The sequence below is a fragment of the Apis cerana genome, linkage group LG12 (genome assembly GCF_029169275.1).
Source record: "Apis cerana isolate GH-2021 linkage group LG12, AcerK_1.0, whole genome shotgun sequence".
Lineage (NCBI taxonomy): Eukaryota > Metazoa > Arthropoda > Insecta > Hymenoptera > Apidae > Apis > Apis cerana.
The window spans coordinates 8,782,153-8,802,867 of NC_083863.1; the positions used below are offsets into that span (position 1 = coordinate 8,782,153).

Genomic DNA, 20,715 nt, shown 5'->3' on the forward strand with positions numbered 1-20,715 from the left:
GAGGAGGATAGAAAGGACCGAAGGTTGGACCCGAGAATAACCATTATCCAAGCGAAGGACGTGGATCACGATGCAAAACGATCGATCGGCGCGCACTTACCGGCCCTTGTCGGCCCTCACGATTCTTCTCTTTTAGTCTTCTCAACGTCTCCTCTAATCGTCACACGTAACATACGTACACACGTGCATACGGTAATGGAATCGAACAATATTATCCATCGTCGCTCGTAACGGAATGCGATTTTCTAACCGATCCAACGAAATAACTTTGCCCTTTTGTACATGCGTTATGGATGAGATACGTTCATTTAACGTAACGCGAATTTTAACGCCAAGATTATACCTGTCTTATCTTATAAAGGATTGAAGAGAAATAATGTAAAAAATGATAAAGTGAATTTGGTAATGATTCTCAACGAGAATCAAACGAAATAAAAACTTTACGATATATTCCCCGCTTTAGCGAAATTACTCTTCAACGCGGCACTGAAAATTTTTATTGTCCAACCATTTTCCGCGATTATCGGCCTCGACTCGTTTCCTCCACGCTTACAACGCGTTATCGAATGAATAGGACTCTAAAAATGGAAGTTTTCTAAGAACGATTCGTCGTATCCATAAAAGTAAGAAGAAGGTCACTGCGAATGGGAAAAAGACGAGGCGAAGTTAATTTGATTCGATCGAGCAAAAAATATTTTTCAATCGTACGATTTCAAGTTTGGTAGAAAATTTTTTTTAATTCTTCAAAACGAGTAACGTTTCCAACGAAACCTATTCCTCCCGAATGAATAATTTGGATCCGTTTTTCTTAAAATACATGTATTATCTTACCTGACAACTGATGTCTTGTTTCTCGGACAATAACCTTGCGACGTGACGAACTGACGATGCAACCTCCGAAGTGGCTCCTGCCTGTAGGGCCACGTCCAAAACTGCAAGCGTGTCTTTATCCCTCCGTAAAGCGCACTGAAGCTCCGACAAACGTATACTGAACTGTTGGACGGCTTGCAGAGCGCACAATTGTTGATTGCCTCTGCAAAATATAGTTCAGCCAAGGTTATCGTGGGCGGGGATAGATATCGAGGATAGAATTTGCTTAAAGCATACGATACTCGATCAAAAACTCGTGGCCTAGAATATTTTTCGTATACGTTGAGTTAGATAGAATTGTGTAATCGTTCTAATTAACGATCTCTATGACGAATTTCGAAAAGTTTTGGCAGATAAACCGCGTGAATGAGAACGTGGACTGATTCTTGAAGTTAAGTGAATTACTTTCTAGACGATAGAATTGAATCGTTGAAACAGATAAAAGAGGAGGTTCGTAAATATGTGTACGACGAAGAAAATAATTTGTAAATATCGAACAAATGTTGCACTAAAAAGGATGCAATATAAAATAGATCTGAATTTAGTAATTTATCGAAAGAAAACCTACTTTTCTCGATGCAATCGATGCTCCACAAACATGAATTATTTCGAGTTCTCGGAATCGGTGAAAGTGAGCCACGAAATTGAATGGAAAAATCGCGAGACGGGTCAACACAATAAAAAGTGGAACGAGGGCGAAAGCCTCTTGGCAAACAGTAAGACGTCAAATTATTAGCGGATCTCCCCGATGACGGTATCGGCAAATAAGAAACACTTTAGGTCGATCCTCGTGGCCCTAGGCTCGCGCCATCCAATGAAACCAAGAAAAATGGTTTTCCACATCGATGTGCGATCGAAAGAATCTCTCTTCTTTTAACGAGAAAGAAAGAAAGAAAGAAAGAAAGAAAGAAAGAAAAAGGAAGGAATAGTTGGAGTAAAAACGAATAAAAATGAGAAAAAACGTTTAAAATTTTATAAGCGACAAAATGGAGAAGAAAATGGCCATATTGGAAAAATGAAGCGTAACACAGGCCGATTTGTACGTTATAGAGAAGAGTCGCGTGCGCTCGTGCAAAGAATAGAAATTCCTGGGGAGAGCGTCCGAGGGATAGGATTGACCTTTGTAAAAGCCGAGTGGGTCACTGGTAAACCCCTTTGCATGGGTCAGAACCCCTATCAGACGGGGGAATCAAGTGCTCATACGGCAATTAAAACGCGCGTGGTGGCCAACCACCACGTGCCTCTCGCTTCGAACACGTATCAATTTCAAGGTTCGTGATTCGCTTCACTCGCTGTATTTATAATGCCTCTACATGTTTCAAAGTAAATATACATTTCAATTGAAATTTTCGAGACGAATATATGCTTGAGATATTTAATTTTTCGAATTATTGATTACTCGATTTATTCTTTCTTCCGAGAGAATTGATTGAAATTTAGTAAAAATTTTCGCGCGACTATGATCTACGATTTACTTTTTTATATGGTAACAACAGTCGTTTCTTCGTGCGCGCGATTTAGAAACAGTCCAAGATTAAACTGGCGATCCCGGCTAAAACTAGTAATCCCGTGACACGGGTCGAAATCCCAAAGATTCGAGCCCTCGTTGCCTACGGTGTCCATGGTTCCCGCTGTGTTTGCTTTCGAGGCTTCATTGCCTCTCATAATATTTGCCCAACGTCACACGACCGGCCAGCGAACGGTCAGTCAATGATCCTAAACCAGCTATTCCACGCGCTCTACGAAACTCGATAACGTTCGTACTCTTTCTCGAAAAGGAAAGAAACTCTAAGGAACAAGAGGTCCCGAGCGATTGCGTTGTATATTGTCGTTAATTGTCTGATCCTTTTTACGTTCTAATCGTAAGAATCAAGAATTGTTCTCGTTACTCACTTTTGAAAGGTTTCATCCCAGACGCGATACAGATCCGCCACGCCATCCTTGAGCGCCGTGAAGATCAACGAGGCGGAGTTACCCAGATCGGTGATCAGTCTGTGCGTCGAGACGTTCAACGCCAGCATAGCCGCCTTGCGATCCCTCAACGCTGCCAGTTCGGCCTAGAACATCAAATATACATTTTTAGTGGTTACCTTCTTCGGCTAACTCAAACGAATTGCCCCGCTCTTTGCGAGCACGGCGTTGGAGGGGTTCGCTTTGGGGTTGCGGGTGATGTATAAACTTGGCCACAGTAGCAGACCACAACGCACAAGTTGTACAACTGTACAACTTACGATACAAGAAGTTTGTCGTTTTAAAATTTTATTGAACAATAATTGACGAATAATTGAGATTGCGTGCATAGAATTCGAGTAACGTATTTTAGCATTTTTTTTAAAAAGAAAAAAGCGTTAAAATTTGAGAAGAAAAAGTGACCTAGGTCCGGAGGAGGTACATCACGGACTCCATTTTTAGGAATATCGAGAGCAGAGTCAGGCAGAGTCCGGCATCAAGGGCGAAATAAACGTAAGTTTATCAGGAAGAACATAACCGAACTATAAGGGTTGGAAGAGAGCAAGGTAGACGATGGAGTAACCACGTCACGTTGTCACGTCTCTCCTTCGTCCTACTGCAGGAGGCGACCGACGAGGGCCGCATAAATAAACCCAGCTTTACGACGCAGCCCGTAACAGAACGAAAACGAGAGCCCCTCCGCTTCGTCCACACCCTCCCTCTCTCTCTTCCCCTCTATTTCTTCCTCGCCGCTCCACCACCACCCCGCGTCATTTCTCTCGCGTGACGAGCAGCCACGGTTCAGGAGAAGATCGTAAACCTGCTCTCCTTGCGGTCATCGCGCGTCTCGACATCCCTTTCCACCTTACTTTCCACTTTCGTGTACCATCGAGTAATTTCTGTCGTCGTAACGACGGACTTTACTACTGTTTCCTTCTCTTGCGTTTGTGTCCAGCGCTCATCTCCTCCTTTCGAATTCTCGCCAATCGGGTTCTTCAGAATTTTCTACTCTCTTTTTCTATCTTTTTTTTTCTGGATTTTCCATAATTGATTTTGAAAGATATATTTCGTTTCGACGAGAGAAAGGGATAAGGATGTCTGATTCTATTCCATAATTTTAAAATGCAACTTCGTAAAATGGAAATTTAAAAAGAAGTAATTTTAACAGAATGAAAATGTTTTTTACGAAATAAAATATAGTAAAATGTATCACGAGTGACAAAATATAGGGTAACAGATAGGGATAAAAAGGCGCGTTGCTCTCGTTCGAGATTTCCATCGCCCTCCATCAATCAAAGGATCTTCTCGACTGCAACGGGAAATCATAAAGACCGTGATGTCACTGATACGATTTCACGTCGAGATTAGCTTCGTACGTCGCATTTTATATTCCATTTGTTACGGTCAACGTAATTTATCATTACCATTCCCTTTATCTTATCTCCAACATTCTTTAAAGAAAACTTCCCATCTCGTGGATACGAATCGCATCTCTTTCTTTTCTTCCCTCTTTCGAAAAAAGAACGAAATCGTAATCTTTTCCACCATTCCACGCCTCCTTTTCGAGAAAAACTTAGAAATCGAAACTCTCTCCTCTACCCTTTCCTCGATCCCTCCTTCCCGCCGTAAAACTCGCACAGCGGCTTCGAATCGATATTCTTCGCGGCTTCCCCGCTAATCGATGCAAATCCGTGCACGAGCAAACGACGGATACAGCCGCGATTCCGAGCACGCTATCGAGGAGGTCAGACGCGTGAAAAGCGGCGGTTCACGCGCGTGAGGAATCCGCACCGTCTCCGCCTCTGCGAGAAAAGAGAGAGAAGCGTGCGCGACGGAGAAGGGAGAAAGAGAAAGAGAAACGCTTTCGTCCGACGGCGGTCGCGACGAAAAGTGGCTGGCATTGATATTCCGGGCGCATGGCGAACACAGAAGCACCAGATCCGCGGCCGTTCCCCTCTTTTTCAACCACCCACTCGCCCCTCTTCTCCCCCTTTGGCAGCCCTCCGCCCCCTCCCGATCACCCTTGTTACACACCCTTTCCCTCACCCTTTTGCCCTTTCGACGACGCGCCACCGCAACGCAGACACGCACATTCCGATCTAATTCAATTTCCAATCAACAGCCAATCAATTGATTCGAATTCGGTATACAGAGCGGTCGGCTGCCTCCCGATGTACCCTCTGCATGCCTATGAGCCTGCTCTGCCCACACTCTCTCTCCCTCTCCTTTTCCTTCTCCTTCCATTCCGTTCGCCGTTTTCTTTCCCTTTCGCCTTGTTTCTCGCTTTAAGGCCGCTCGTGCTCTCGCCACGATCGAGCAATTGGGTTTTTTTTTTATTTGGAACCGGGGTACGAGTGACCGCGATACGACGAGAGGAGAGGGATTCTATGGTTCTATTGACGTTCGAAGCTTAAATAATCGCGCAAGTTTAAAAACAAAGAATTGTGTTGTATAATTTTCATTGTCTGAGAGAAGAGGAGCGAGTTTCTGATGTAAATAATGTACATACGTTCTTTTTTTTTTCTTGTCGAATATATCGCGCAATTATAATCGTACCCGTCTCGTTTTAATTCGTTTTAAGATACCGGAGAAGTTACTAATGGAAGAAAAAGTGGCGCGCGACGATTGGATGGAATAAAGGTATAAAAACAATTCGAAGTAGCTCGTATCGAATTTGCGATCGGCTAACAAGCGGCGTGAAAGCCTTTCGCGATTAACCTCGTTGTCTTGACGGACGCATTGAATCCGTATACGTCGCTCGTTTACGATCTTAAGCTGCTTGAAAGTTCGTTACCCGAGGACGCGCGCGGAATTCGAATCGAACGATTGCGAACGATCGAACAAAGTCGTTCTCGAGATTTTATCTCCGAGATGCGGGTTTTTATTATCTTAGGTCAAGTTGAACCTTTTTTTCTTTGCTCGATATATTGAAAACGTTTGGTCGAAAAATTAATAGATCGGAGAATAATATTATTTTGCGAAATAATTATTTAATTTCTTTTTTTTGAATATTTCGAAAACAAATAAATAAGCACGTTCGTTGCGTAATAAAGTACAGTAAAGTAAGTTTTTCCCTCAAGTACAAGTTCAAATAATTGATGGTTCGATTAGAGATTAGATATTAAAAGAAAGAAAAGAGAAAATCAGATAAACAGAGTTTCACCGTACGCCAAGGTACCGAGAACTGCGTCTATTCGCGTTAAAAATGCCAGACGAATGTAAGGAGAAGGCTAGCCAGGTCTCAGACCTTTTCTCACGAGGGAGAATAGGAGAATCGTCCAAAGGCGGGTCACGCGTAAGAAAGTGCGAACGATCGCTAATGAGCGGGGATATATCGAGACGCGAGACGCGGTGGAATTACGCAATAACGCAATCACCGGTCCGTGGGTGTCGCGCACACGATCCCCAATACCTCGATCGAGGCCTGTTTACGAATACGTAATACACGCGGAACATTCCATCCGGAATACGCGCGCCACGCCGCTGCACACTCGCTCATTCCGTCGCGCTTTTCACCGTACGTCGTGCATGCGAAATATTCGCACCCGCCGACCAACGCGGCTAATCGATTCCTGGACGGGTTAACGTCGATTCGCTCGACGTTTCACCGAGACCATTCCGCTCGACGTGTGCCTCGAATGTTTCGCCCCCCTCCTCCTCCTTTTATTTTTAACTTGGACTCGCTTCAGCGATGTCTCGTTACGAGAGATCGCGTATCGTTGCGATATTTTTCTATATTTCTTTTTATACTTGCTGTCGTCGTTTTCACTTCTCGTTTTTTTTTTAAATTCACATGATATTCAAAGGATTGATTTTATAAATATCTGAATTGGCATCCATGAAAGAGGTCCAAGTAACCGGGCAAATACAAAAACCTACCAAATCTCCTCGACCGCAATAACTCCGCCAAAAATCCTGCCCGAAAAAAAAAAGATACACAAAACCAATAGCCAACACCGATCCCCCAAATATCGAACACGAAATTAATCCCTGAAACGCGTGCTTCCCCAATCCTTTGTGCACGGCTTACTTGAACGGTAAATCGCGTCCCCAACCCTTTCCCCTTCAAAACCTCGTGCGGTTACGAGATGTGTCCTCATCTCTCCGACGAAGCTGCATTCTGGCACGTGGAAGAAAACAGAGTCGAAAACTACGATCTTCGAAGCGACCCGTCAATCGCGAGGACCAAACACAACGCGCGAAAACATGTAAAACAAGAAGAATCGGCGGTTGGGTGTTGGCGGCTAGACAGCCTGCTGCATAATGCAGCACAGCGACGAGTTCACCCGGCAAATGTTGGACGCTAATACATCTTGATGATAGATAGGGAGCATGTGTTTGGTCTTCGCAATGAGGTTGGTAGGGACGTTAGAGATATTACGAGGAAGAAAGGGATCATAGATGGGTACGTTGGACAAAGAGAAAGCGAATTGTTCCTGGGTAAGAAACCGAGAAGAGCGGAAAGGGTGGAAAGGAAGGGGGGAGGGAGAGAGAGAGAGAGAAATATGGGAAAAGGAACCGTTGGGCCGAAGGAATGGCGAAAGATCGAAGAAAGTTGAGGCGAAAATGAGAAGAATCTGAAAATGTAAGTGAGAATCGTGGAAAATGAGCAGGATGAAGAAAGATAGAACGATAGAGGGGAGGTATGGGAGGAGAAAGACGGAGAGAGAAACAGGAAGGGAGGAGAGAGAGCAGGGTGTTCCAGAGGTTTCCAGAGGGAGGACGGGTTCAGGGAGCGTAGAGGCAGGCTGGGGATGACTCTCAGGGGGTGGAACTCAGAGGGTTGGCCAGGTTCGCCGGCGTTCGCTCTCGCGAGTTGCGATGCCGAGCACGTCGCCGTCAGACGAGCGTACGTGCGACACGACTACGCTTTTACGCCACTCTCTGCCTCTATCCTTGCCTCCTGACTGCTCTCTCCTTCTCTTTATACTCTTCTTCTTCCTCCTGGGCGACCACCATCCCTCCGCGTGTTCCGGGCTACGCCGTGCTCTAACGCCATCCCCCTTTTCCTCTTTTTCTTACTTCTATTTCGCCTACTTTCATCCCAAACCCCCACACCGACACAAAGCTTTCTAACTTCGTTCTCGAGGATGTTTTTAATAATGCCGGAGCTTGTTCCGCTACGACGAACACTCTCAGGGAATCGAATGTCGCGTGCTCGAAATGGGGATGCGATTAGCGATGGGATGCTAACGATAAAAATTTAAGATTTTATAAGAAGAGTAAGATAATTTAGGTGCAAAGAAAAAAGTAGGTATTATTTAGAAGATAATATTTAGTTGGATGATTACGTTATTAATGATAAGTTTAATTACGTTTTTTCGTGTAATTTCTTTGTTGCGTTAAAATTGTTATTGGAAAAATCTATTTTAAGAGTGAATTTTACGCCATCTATAATCGTTATATTTATTGATAGATTACTCGGACGGTATAAAGATTCTTGTCTTTGCTGAACTCTCGGAAATAGTATCGGTAAAGCAAGAGAATGCTTAGTTACCGACGAACGAAATTTTATCGACATTTGTTATATATAATATATAATATTATATATATAAATTTCATAATTAAAATATATATTTCATTTATTCATAAGTATAATAATTTTGCGTATTTTGACGCGTCGATAATATTTCATTATTAACATGGACGGATATTATTCCAATTTATCTATGAATGATAAAAATGGAATACTTTTGACAATGATCCATTTTTTAAATATACGTACAATAAATAAATTAAAATTATAAAACTTAACAAAAACTTAATAAATACATAAAATATAAATTTTAAACAATGTATCGTATAATTATAAATTGACATTTATTATTATAAATATCATTATTAATATTATTATTATAATTATTGATATTATAAATATAAAATTATTAAAATTATTATTAACTTATACTATCATTTATAAAATTTTAATTATAAAAATTCAAAATATAATATAAATTTAATATAAAAATCATTTTTCATGCCATTCGCGAAAATTATATATTTATTTTAAATTTAATCAATTTATATTAAATTTTTATTTTATGCTGTAATGAAAAATTATTAACTGCATAAATTAATAATAAGATAGTTTTACGCAATTATAAGTCGAAAATTAATATCATATAAAAATTAAAATAAAAAAATAATAAATCTAATTTTAATTGATAAAAATATATTTCAATTATTATATTTATTATTGTAATAAATTATTTAATGTATAAATTAACAATAAAAATCTAAAAATTGTTAAATTATTGAATATTATATTCAAAATATCGATTTTAATACGACGTATATGTTCGGTAAACTTCGTGCCGCGAGCGCGTATAAATACGAGGCGAGGGGACAGAGCGATCATTTCGTATCGAACGTTCGTAGCGAACACATCGTTATTAAATTCGTATAACGATAATTTTTAATTATTTATTTTTATAACAAATTTATCCTAAATTAATATTTAATATAATTTTATAATATATTATTTATTGATTTTATTTTTTTAATAATTAATAATTATTCATATATTCATACTTATTTATATAATATATAATTTTATAATAATTATTTATTTATTTATACATTTATTTATCTTTTTATTTCTTAGTATTTATATTATTTTTTTATTATTTCTTTTACTTATATAGATTTATTTATATTACATTTATATTTATATTCATTTATTTTTTAATTTTATAATGTAATATAAATTAATTATAATCATTTATATTTTATCTATATTTTATTTTTTTTATTTATAGATTTATTTGAATATTTATGTATTTAGTCATTTATTTATTTTTTATTTCTTTTCTGATTTTGATTTATTTATTTATTCATTTACTTACTAATGATTTATTTATTCATTTTTTAACACATATTAATTATAATAATTTATTTTCATTATATTTCTTATGTTATAGGTCTCGACGCAATCACCTCCTTGATGAGATCCGGTAATTGGCATCGGTTTTTATATTATTTTTTGATTAAAAAAATTTTATTACAAATGTTTCATTAAAAAAATTGTGAGTAGAATATTATATTAAGAAGATTAGTTTTTAAAAAATTTTTTTTTTCGTGTAGTATGTACAGAATTTTATTTTTTATTTTACAAATTTTTTGATAAAATTTTTATGTTCTATATACTTAGATATAATATACTTTAGTAGCTTTTTTTTTAATGAAACAAATATATTCTTAATGCAAATATTAGTTAATAAATGAATATTAGATTGTGTTTATTATAAGCACATTTCGTATCAAGATATATTCCTTAACTTAACGCCTTTTTGATTTTCCTTCGTTTTCTTCGAATCTTATTCGATTCATTGTCAATCACAATAGTCAAAGTTGTTGGATTCTATTTCCAATGATTAATTAAAGGTTTTTAATCGATTAATACTTTTAAGTATTCGATTAGAATTAGATCTTGTAGATGACGTCGTTTTAGTAATTCGGTCAAAGATTTTTTCTGTATTAATGTCGTTGGAACACGAGGCGTTTTTTGTTAGGTCATTATAATCTAGTGAATTAGTAATTAATCTAATGAATATTAATAGATGTAAGTTAATAGATTTATAGAATATATTAATAGATTAATAGATTAATAGATGATATTTGTAAGTTTACTGATGTAAATTGTAATAGAGGAACGGTAATAATTCAAAGGTTGATCGTTCAGATTTCCTTTTCATTTTTATAAGTTCTTCTTCAACGTTTATTTTTCTCTCTGGCGTTAAGTTTCTTTTTGGACACGTTTTTTGTTCGTGTTTTTTGGACAAGCTCTCTCTTCTTGAGTATCGCAGTTTTTTTTTTAAAATAAATAATCAATATTTAAAATTTTTTCGTTTTAAATTAATTGAAGAATAATTTTGATACGGATGCTGCAAATAAATATTATGTATTATAGATTTTAGATTTAGTATTAAGTTAATAAAATTTCACGACGATGAACAATGTAGGATTTCAATTTTTCGTTATAATTTATTATATGTAATTTATTTGTATTCGATGCGAGTGATTTTTGGATATGATTTGTGTGTGATATGTGAATGATAAATTGCGACTATTGTAAAAAAGAAATCTCATTATAAAGGTACATTATATTGTATCCCATAAATAATATTCATAATAAAAATAATTTTTATATTATTCTTGTTTCTAGTTATTTAAATTTATTTATATTTAAATTTATATTTAAGTTTATTTTATGTTTGCAATATTTTTTTATTTTTTTGTTTTTTTTTTTTAAATAGAAAATATAATTTTTTTTTAATAATCTAAAATGTAAATGAAAATAAAAAAAAGGATTCAAATAAACTTACAAAAAAAAGGAAAAGATGAAAAGAAATTATAAAAAAATTAAAAAAAAATTAAATAATAAAATGAAGAAATAAAAAAAATATCAACATTTACAAAAAAACAAATATATAGATAAAAAAATTTTAAGTGAAATAAATAAATTAAAAAGATACAAAAATTAACAAAAAAAACGAAAAAACTAAAAAAGAAAAAAATGAAGAATTGGAAATTATTTATTTTACATTATATTTAATATTTCTAAAATTTAAAATTTATTTATAAATAGAATAATGTAGAATAAGTACCGAGGCGCCATCTCTTGATTATCAAAGTCATTTCCAGTAAGACTATCGTTCTCAAAACATTCAAAAGATGGCACTAGTTTACAATTCCTATTTCTGCCTTTAAAAAAAATATTTCTGACAAGATTGCATTAGTAGTCAATTGTTACTCTATTTCTATTTATTTTATTTATTCCAATTACTATTTTCTTTATTTCTTACTGTCTTCGTATATATTTGTTCAATATATGTATAACACTAATGCTCAATTAACTTTAAAAATTATCTTATTTATTTATACATTATTTATATATACTTTATACATATATTGAAAAAATATATAAAAATTATATATATATATAATTATCAAATATAATAATTAAATATTCCTCTTTTTCTTTATTACTCATTTCTCTACATTCCTATTTAAATAATTTTTGAATTATAATTAATTTATATATACATTCTTCCTTTCGACATACATTTAATATATATATTTTGTCGATAAGTTAGGTGACGATCGAAAAATTTTGATCAGCGCCATCTCGCGTTTGGATCACCGAAGCTCCGACTTGTTACTAGCATAACATGATACGCAAGGAGGTATGCGAACTCAGAGACAAGGAAAGCAACATTGTGCGAGAAGGATAGAGAGCATCTCTCCACCATTTCGGAAACGCTACATGGAAAATTTATTAATAACTCAATTTTTACGCAAAATTTATGCACTTTTAAGATTGCATCTTGATGCTAGAACTCCAGACAACTTTCTCATATCAATTTTAATATAAAATTCTTTTTCGTTAATTAATTATTAACAATTAATGCGTCATATTTTAAATATATCGATGACGCCATATTGAAAATTTATTAATTATTCGTTTTCTACGCAAAACTTCTATACTTTTAAGGTTGCATCTTGAAGCTAGAACTCCAACTAACTTTCTCATATCAATTTTAATGCAAAATTCTTTCTTGATAATTAATTATTAACGATTGTTGTTGAGAATGTATCAATCGCAATCTCCCGATCCGTAACTGAACAACATTAATCATTAATAATTGGTTAATAGAATAGAATTTCGGATTAAAATCGATATGAGAAAGTTGTTTGGGTTTCTAGCTTTAAGATGTAATCTTAAAAGTGCGAAAATTTTATGTAGAAAACGAGTAATTAATGAATTTCCAATATGGCGTCTCTGATGTATTACAAGTATAACGCGTTAATCATTAATAATTAATTAACGAAAAAGAATTTTGCATTAAAATCGATATGAGAAAGTTAGTTGGAGTTCTAGCTTCAAGATGCAACCTTAAAAGTATAGAAATTTTGCGTAGAAAACGAGTAATTAATAAATTTTCAATATGGCGTCATCGATGTGTTAAAAATTTAATGCGTTAATCGTTAATAATTAATTAATGGGAAAGAATTTTACATTGAAATTGATATGAGAAAGTTGCCCAGAGTTCTAGCTTCAAAATGCAACCTTAAAAGTGCATAAATTTTGCGTAAAAATGGAGTTATTAATAAATTTTCCATGTAGCGTTTCCGAAATGGTGGGGGATGCTCTCTGTCCTTTTCGCACAATGTTGCTTTCCTTGTCTCTGAGTTCGCATACCTCCTTGCGTATCATGTTATGCTAGTAACAAGTCGGAGCTTCGGTGATCCAAACGCGAGATGGCGCTGATCAAAATTTTCCGATCGTCACCTAACTTATCGACAAAATGTACACATTAAATGTATATCGTAAGAAAGAATGCATATATAAATTATTTATAATTTAAAAACTATTCAAACGGAAATGTAAAATATTATAAAGTGAAATATTAAGAAATATGAGAGAAGTATAGACATTTATTTATTGGAATTTTCAAATTTTCAACATTGTATTAGGAAAAATATAATTCGATGGGTAAAATTTTTCTAAAATTTTCAAATTTTCAAAAATACTTGGAAAATTTTCTATATTTACCTATATGTGAATATATTTACTTCTTGCAACTCATTTTTTTACGATATTTTTTACGATCCTTTAATTGAATTCTAAATAAATTTAGGATTAAAAGAAATTGTTTAATTTCATCATAATAGAATGTCTTGTGTGTTTTTGATAATATATATATACATATTTTTATACAATCAATATATGTAAATCCATATATAAACGTGTAAAAATATATATGAAAAATTCACAAGACACGAAAAAATAAGACTCTATATAAAAAAGAAACGTTTAGCTTTTTGGAAAGCCACACTCTTTCTCTTCACCGGTTATCGAGTGAAATTGTTCAAATAAGACGTCGTTTTTCAAACGATTCCATAATGTTTATGAGAAAAGTTGGAAATATAAAAATTCTTACCGTGATTCGATTAATTCTCTCATCGAGGACGTGCGGCTGCTCCAATATAATCTCGTAGGAGAAAAGTCTGTCGTGTGCAGCTTTGAATTCCGTGCGCAGAGTGGTCAACTCCCGGTGAAGCGCAGTGGCCATTTGCGTTTCCTCCACTCTGGTGGTCAAGGATTCCCATTTCTCCAACATGCCTAAAACACGAGATCGTTAAACAACAAACTGTCGCTTGTAAGACGGATTAAATAGAAAAATAGAATATCAGGTAAGTCTACACAACAATTTCCCTAAAAATAGATGGATAACTGGAAACGGGAACGATTAGTAATATTTTAATCGGAAAAAATGATACTGACGATCGTAATATCTGTTCTGTTACAGTTTTCAAACGACAGCTGCCTTACATCAGTGAAAATAAATCGGATAATTTAAGCAGCTTAAACATCGCACGCATGCATACGGCTTCAATGACCCGCTTCTTTCATACTTTCCTCCGATACTTTCTTCCTTGGGATTCGTCCTTAAAAATATATTTATGGACCGATTCGACCAGCTGATATCCTTTTGTATAAACGCGCATCGAATTTAATAACTTTCACTTTCACCAAACCGTCCGTTTCTTTCATCTAAAATTAAATCTAACCCTAAGAAATTGAGGAAAGAAAGAAACGAAAGAAAGTAAGGTAATTTCAACTCATCGTGTATTTTCTCCGGGAAAGACGATCGAAAAATTGATGGAACTATATATATATATATATATGCTTTCCCCGATGTACTCGACGAATATTTTCCACTCTCTACAACATCCGGAATGTTCTCCAATCTATGCACACGACTCGAATTCGTTTCGAACGAAACGAAGCCTTCTGGGATAACTTTTCCTTAGAATCAAATCTAAAAGATGGAGGAAAATTGTCAGATGCATCCTTCTACGTTATATTTATTCCGACTCGATGAATCGATTAAAATAAATGACAAAGAGATGGAGGATCCTTGAAACGATTACAACTCTCATATCTCTTATACACGATCTGTCGATCAATTTTTCGATGTTGCAACACGAGACCTATCGACAACCTCTCGTCCGCTTCGATCACACCCGTGATCAATTAAATACGAGTTAGTTATCCGCCAAGTGTCTTCCACGAGTTCTACAAGGGAGATAAATTATTGGGTGAAAGCCGATCGAATTCCTCCCCTCCCCTTTCTTTCTGCGCAACACGGTACAACCGTGACCGACAAGGTATCCGAGTTAATTATCGTCCCAGGTAAATAGAAGCATAGAATTGGAGGATAGAAAGAGAGAGCGAGAGAGAGATTAGGGGAGAAAGGAGCGCGATATTCGGATAATTTGCGCAACAGGTGCAAATTAAACGATGATCGACGAGTTGATAATAATGTTGATGTTTCCCTGGAAAAAGTGGTACACGCGAACTAATAATTTAGTTTTCTTTCACTGCGATACGCAAAAGTTTGAGTTTGTGCGTAGGTGAATCATGCAACAGTATCGATTTACGTAGGATCATTAACGAGGATGCGATAAAAATAGCGCGAAGGTCTTGTTATCGATCCGCGCCGACATCTTTCCGATCAAAAACTCGCGCGCTCTTTTTCTTTTTAATTTCTAAAATTGCAAAAAGACGCATCTATCCAAAAGTAATGGCACCTTCGTCGTTTTGTTTCGACGAGACAGAGCTCGAAGTCGGGCGAAATAAAAGAGCGTTTTCTAGACTGCGGTGGAAAATCTCGCGCCGAGTTTTTCGCGGAGGAGGTTTTCTCGAAGGAGAGAGAAAAAGAGAGAGAGAGAAAAAACAACTTTCACTCTGTCACGGGTGGTTGACAAAAACAAACGTGCGGCGGAGTTATCAAGTGAAATCTGGAATTCCTCTCCTCCGCGAGAGAAAAACGGGTCCTGAAAGGTGAAAACGAAAGAAAATCTTGCCACCTTTTTTTTCATTCGTTCACGAATATTAATCGTACGTTTAACGTTTCGTTATCTGTATCGCAGGAAAGTTTGCTCTTTCTTTTTTCGTCCCCCTCTCTCAATTATAACTCGTCAATCTTTATCGAGAGGAAAAGAAATGTAACATAACCGGGGAGAAATTGTAATATAACGTTATATATTCTCTCTCTTTCTCCAACACAGAAACGTATCTTTCTTATCGCGATCTTTCGCGAGTATCAATCACGTATTCAACGATTATAACCCGATAAATGATCCACGTTCGAAAAATTTAATCTCCGACAATCTTGTTCTCTGCTGCTAAAAAGAAAAAGAAAGGAAGAGAAAGAAAACGAGGCGAGAAGAAAATATAATTTCACACTCCGTGTTTCCATCCATGTAAAAAAAAAAGAAAAGAGAGAGAAAAATGGAATCTCGATTCGATGAAGCAAGAAGCAACGATAGCCACGATCCGTGTTACGTGTCATCGTCAACGATGAACAGCGCACTGGTTGACAAATACTGGAGAAGATAGGAGGAAGAGCATCGTGTAACGACACGACAGCGTGCGAGCAGAGGTCGAAGCTGGAGAAGACGGTGGTGGATGCAGAGCGTGCGATGAATTTCACACTGACCTACAGGAAACGATGGAATGTGTGGAATAATCGTGGTGTGCGTGTTATCACGCTCGAACGATCGCGCTCAGTAGAGCAGAAATCGGTAGGCGAGTGTGCACAACACCGCGCACACTTCTCTCCGCGACCGTCTTTTTCCTTGCCACGAGGCCTTGCCTCTTTCGAGGACAAAGTGGAACGAAGTCGAAATTCGAATAATCGATAATAATACGCGACGCACACGCACGTACACGCGTAATTTTACGGTTGTTAGAAGAAGGAATTAGCCATAGGGGGGGAAAACGAGGAGGAGAAGTAATTAATCTTGGCGAGGATCTGAAGAATTCGAAAGATCGGCCCGTGCTAGTGTTTATTTTTAATATATTGAACGGAGATTTATTGTGAAATTTCTCCTTATGAAATTTATTTCAATTAACCAAAACTACCGTAAAATTGGAACAATTGGAAATACCGAGAAGAAGTATCGAGCGTGTTAAAATTGAACGAACGAATGAGTTTTTTTTCAAATTCTATTAAAAAATATCAAAAGATGCGTGTATACACTTTCGAAGGATCGAAGAGCGTAATGAAGGTGGTTAAGACATAATAAGCCATTCGGCTCGGACTAAAAACACGTAAATCAATCGCAACGGACGAAGAAAAATGCGTTGTACAACCGTAATTCCCCATTAACAGTATCCACAGTCGATAATCGGCAAAATAAAACGATGAAAAACGACGGAACTGAAAGCATGGTACAACGGATAGATCCTTAACCACCGGCGGCAACAATTTCTCGATCGTCTTAATACCGATTATCGCGCAAACGGATTAACTTGATTTATACAAGACACTTTTCATCGAAACAGAATCGCGAAAGACATTATTATTTACTTTCTCCTCGAATCGCGTGTTCCACGATATACTACCGTTAGGGAAGTGGTCGCGTGTCGCGATGATTAATTAACGCCCTCCGCGGGGACCGATTTCTCAAACACGTCTCAATCCAGGGAAAATAATTTTATTTCCAATTTATTTAGCTTTTAAACGATAAACATATACAATATCGATAAATAATCGCGTGTGTGAGAATGAAACAATATCGAACACTGATCGTTCGCATTTGTTCGTGAACGATGGAAGGTGATAAGTATATCGAACATTTCCATTTCGGATTAAAAAATTTGAGCAGAGAGTGATAAATCGATCGTACTAGTTAAAAAACAACGTAATTAAATGGATGGGAGGGAGAGATCATCCGTGGTACACGCCCACGTGCGTGTTATGAAAGTGGAAGCGGCCACGTCGAAACGGGTCAACGTTAACGCGAGAATGAATGCGAGCTCGTTAATCAACTATCTTCTAAAGTTTCTATCCGATTGGGATCTTGGACAACGGACGATTGTGTGGCCTTTCTACCTTTTCATTCCTTCCCGTTCGCCTTCCTATTTCGCCTTCCAACAAAATGGAACGCCGTTGTGTCCGTTGCCTTTCGTCTTTTTTCTTTTTTTTCTACCTTTTTCGCCGGTCTTCGATTAATAAATTGAAAATAAATGGAAATATATGTAAATACGTGAAATTAAAGGTTGCAGTTTGCGGAATAATAGGAACGAAGAATTTGTTTACTATTCTTTTGTTTCTAATTCTCTAAGTCCGTGAAGCGTGGAAAAATATTTAATTTCCATTTTCTTGCTCCGACACGTTCTCTCGGACGATTCTGCTAGATCCGAAAAGCCGGTTGCAAGAACAAGTTTGTCTTCTTATTTAGTCGATACGATCGACATTCCGCCGTACGACGGAATTTCTTTGAGGCGAAATTATTAGAAGATCGCTCGAGCGTAATACGAATTAAGTTTAGTAATCGAGCAGCTATTAATAAAGCTTGGCATTAGACAATGACTGTGAACTTTACACGTTCCATTGAAGGAGGATTAGTTTGGAGTTTTTATCATTTGTGCGTAGAGAATGGGAGGATTTTTAATTTGGAAGATTGCTCGTTGCCAGCCGACGAAAATTCAAGGCCGAAAACTTGTTCCGTAGAGGTAGAATTATGTCAGAAACACGCCTGCGGTAAAATTAAACGTGAATTCATCCATCCTCTGCCAGGTAGATATTGCGAATTGCGACGTAGTAGTAGAAAATAACGCCTCGTATAGGTATAATTCTGTATTTCTAATTTCCAATTTAATTTCCATCAAATTGTATCAAAATGATTTAAATGTTATGGCTTTCAATTCGATCGAATGATAAATCAAGTTGCCAAATAAATAAAGATCGTAAAAGATATAAATAACAAGGTATATTAATAACAAACTTGTGTACTCTGAACGTAGACACAGATCGATGTATATCTGTAAAACTCGCGATTCGCGTTTCTTTGCGCTTCACTTTACGATTTACATTACGAGAATTGTGCGTATTAACGAAGGTTGTTTCCCGATCTCGAATAAAATCTCATTAAAAGTACACGGCAATTAAGTTAACACGTATATTCGATTTAGTCGGTTTTTCTGTGGCGCCGAAAGAAATACGAGGAATCAAATTGACAGGTAACGGAACGCTGATGAAGAAGAATACCAGGTTATCTTCCGGGATGATGTCAAGAATTCTGATCGAACATTGTGAAGGAGAAGTGGCGTTTAAGTAACGAAACCAAACCAGAACCAATGTGAAACAAGTTGTAAAAATTTTGGGTTAACGGTATTGCTCGATGAACGTTGAAAGGAAAAAGGAAAAGAAAAAAAAAGAAGTCTTTAACTTGAAAACTCAATTATTCGATATTTCCGTATCGTTGGATTAACTATTATTATCGTGCTATTATGTTATTAATTATTCGTTATATCGCAAAGTGATAAAAAAAAAAATTAAAAAGAATTTACGGACGAGAAATATTAGATATTACACGAGAAATATTACGTACAAGTATCATCCGGTTGATCTTTCACGATAACTTGCTGATACGCGTAACAAATATCCGGTGCATCTTTCTTAACACCGTTCCCCTCCTTTTCAAACATTATTAAGAATCAAAATTTATTTATTTATTTATTTTTTTCACGCGAATCGTTTAACCGTTTTCTAGTTTACCGTGCCAATTACACTTTAACTTCTCGAATAATCCACCGTATCCATCCGATTTCACTTAAATCTCCAAGAATTCTCTCTCCATTTTTTTCTGTCTTTTTTGCAAGGAGAACCTATTACTCACTTATTTTATCTTAAATAATATCCGACTTTAAAATTAACTGTTCCAATCTTCGTTAGAAGAAGAAGAAAAAAAAAGAACGATATTTGTTTGAAAAAAGCTCGACAATTTCGATCATGATAAATCGCATTCGATTCTCAAATCGTCGATGAGCACTGTTTCGTGAAACGCGTGAAAGAACGCGTGGCGATCGGATCAGCTGTTCGGATTGGAAAGGCGAGCAAAGCAGGGACGAGGGACGATCGATGAATCGTGCGGAATAACGCGACTCGCGGCATGAGAACCGAGCTACTGATCGAACACGAGCGCGAGTCGCGCCATGGGCGATCCGCGGACACGAGCGCGGCCGAACACCGGTTCGTGCGTTTCCGTCGGGTCCAGTCGTTCTTATAAGGTGAGATCCACCGGTGCATCGATGCACTCGCGATCAGCGCGCACTCCTACGCGAGGACACCTACGCGCAACGTCCAAACAATCGAATCTTTAAATACCTCCCTTTCGAGGTGATTTTGATTCCAAGATAAGGATAATCAGTTTATTGGATTGGAAGGAAGAGCTTGTTTAATGGATGAAACGGTGAATGAAATTGGAACCCGTTTCTGGGTCAATAAAATGGATGCGCTCGAGTTTGAGAAAAATATAATCCTCGTTTAGGGAAGGTAATCACGGGTTAGGATCGTGGTACGCTACTTTTCTACCTGATTCTAACAATTAAGAAAATTGGTTTCGCTGCTACCGCTGTGGGAATATCTTTCTTTAGAGGTTTCATGCTACGAGCGGATAAATGGTGTAAAGAATTTGATACTCGTTCATCGATTTAATAGCATCGTTTGATGATGGAAGATTTATCTCGATTAAAATATTCGAGGCGAATAAATCGAATTCCATAATTCGATTTAAAATTTTTTCTAAATGATTTTATACATGGTTGTATTTCATGTATGGGATCATGTATCTCGATTGATTTATAGATTCAATATTAAAAAGATAACGTGTATACAGAATTCGATAAATTCATCTCACAGATGTTTCTTAATCTATTTATCATAGTGGTAATTTAAAAATCAAGCATCGTGACGAGAGTCGTAATTCTTCGTTTAATTCCACACCATGGGAAAATTTTTAATGAAATGCTATCAAATTAACGATAAGGGCTGGTAATTCAAGCCGTATTCTCCATAGGTGATAAAAGAAACAAAAGAA

The 20,715-nt window shown here is 36.6% G+C and overlaps 1 protein-coding gene and 1 long non-coding RNA gene across 15 annotated transcripts in view; one reads left to right on the plus strand and one right to left on the minus strand.

Annotated features, from left to right (window-relative positions):
- Positions 1 to 10,376, plus strand: part of LOC107998937 (uncharacterized) — a 32,972-nt gene extending 22,596 nt beyond the window's left edge. The window contains exon 3 of the long non-coding RNA XR_001766272.3: positions 9,741 to 10,376. This is a non-coding gene — a long non-coding RNA (uncharacterized LOC107998937). The remainder of the gene's footprint in view (positions 1 to 9,740) is intronic.
- Positions 1 to 20,715, minus strand: part of LOC107998930 (klarsicht protein) — a 223,460-nt gene that overhangs the window by 131,850 nt on the left and 70,895 nt on the right. For all 14 annotated transcript variants that reach the window (XM_062083060.1, XM_062083061.1, XM_062083066.1 and 11 more), the window contains 3 exons: positions 13,764 to 13,945; positions 2,764 to 2,927; positions 832 to 1,033 (listed from right to left, as the gene is read on the minus strand). In XM_062083060.1, coding sequence (XP_061939044.1) covers positions 832 to 1,033; positions 2,764 to 2,927; positions 13,764 to 13,945 — 548 coding nt within the window. The remainder of the gene's footprint in view (positions 1 to 831; positions 1,034 to 2,763; positions 2,928 to 13,763; positions 13,946 to 20,715) is intronic.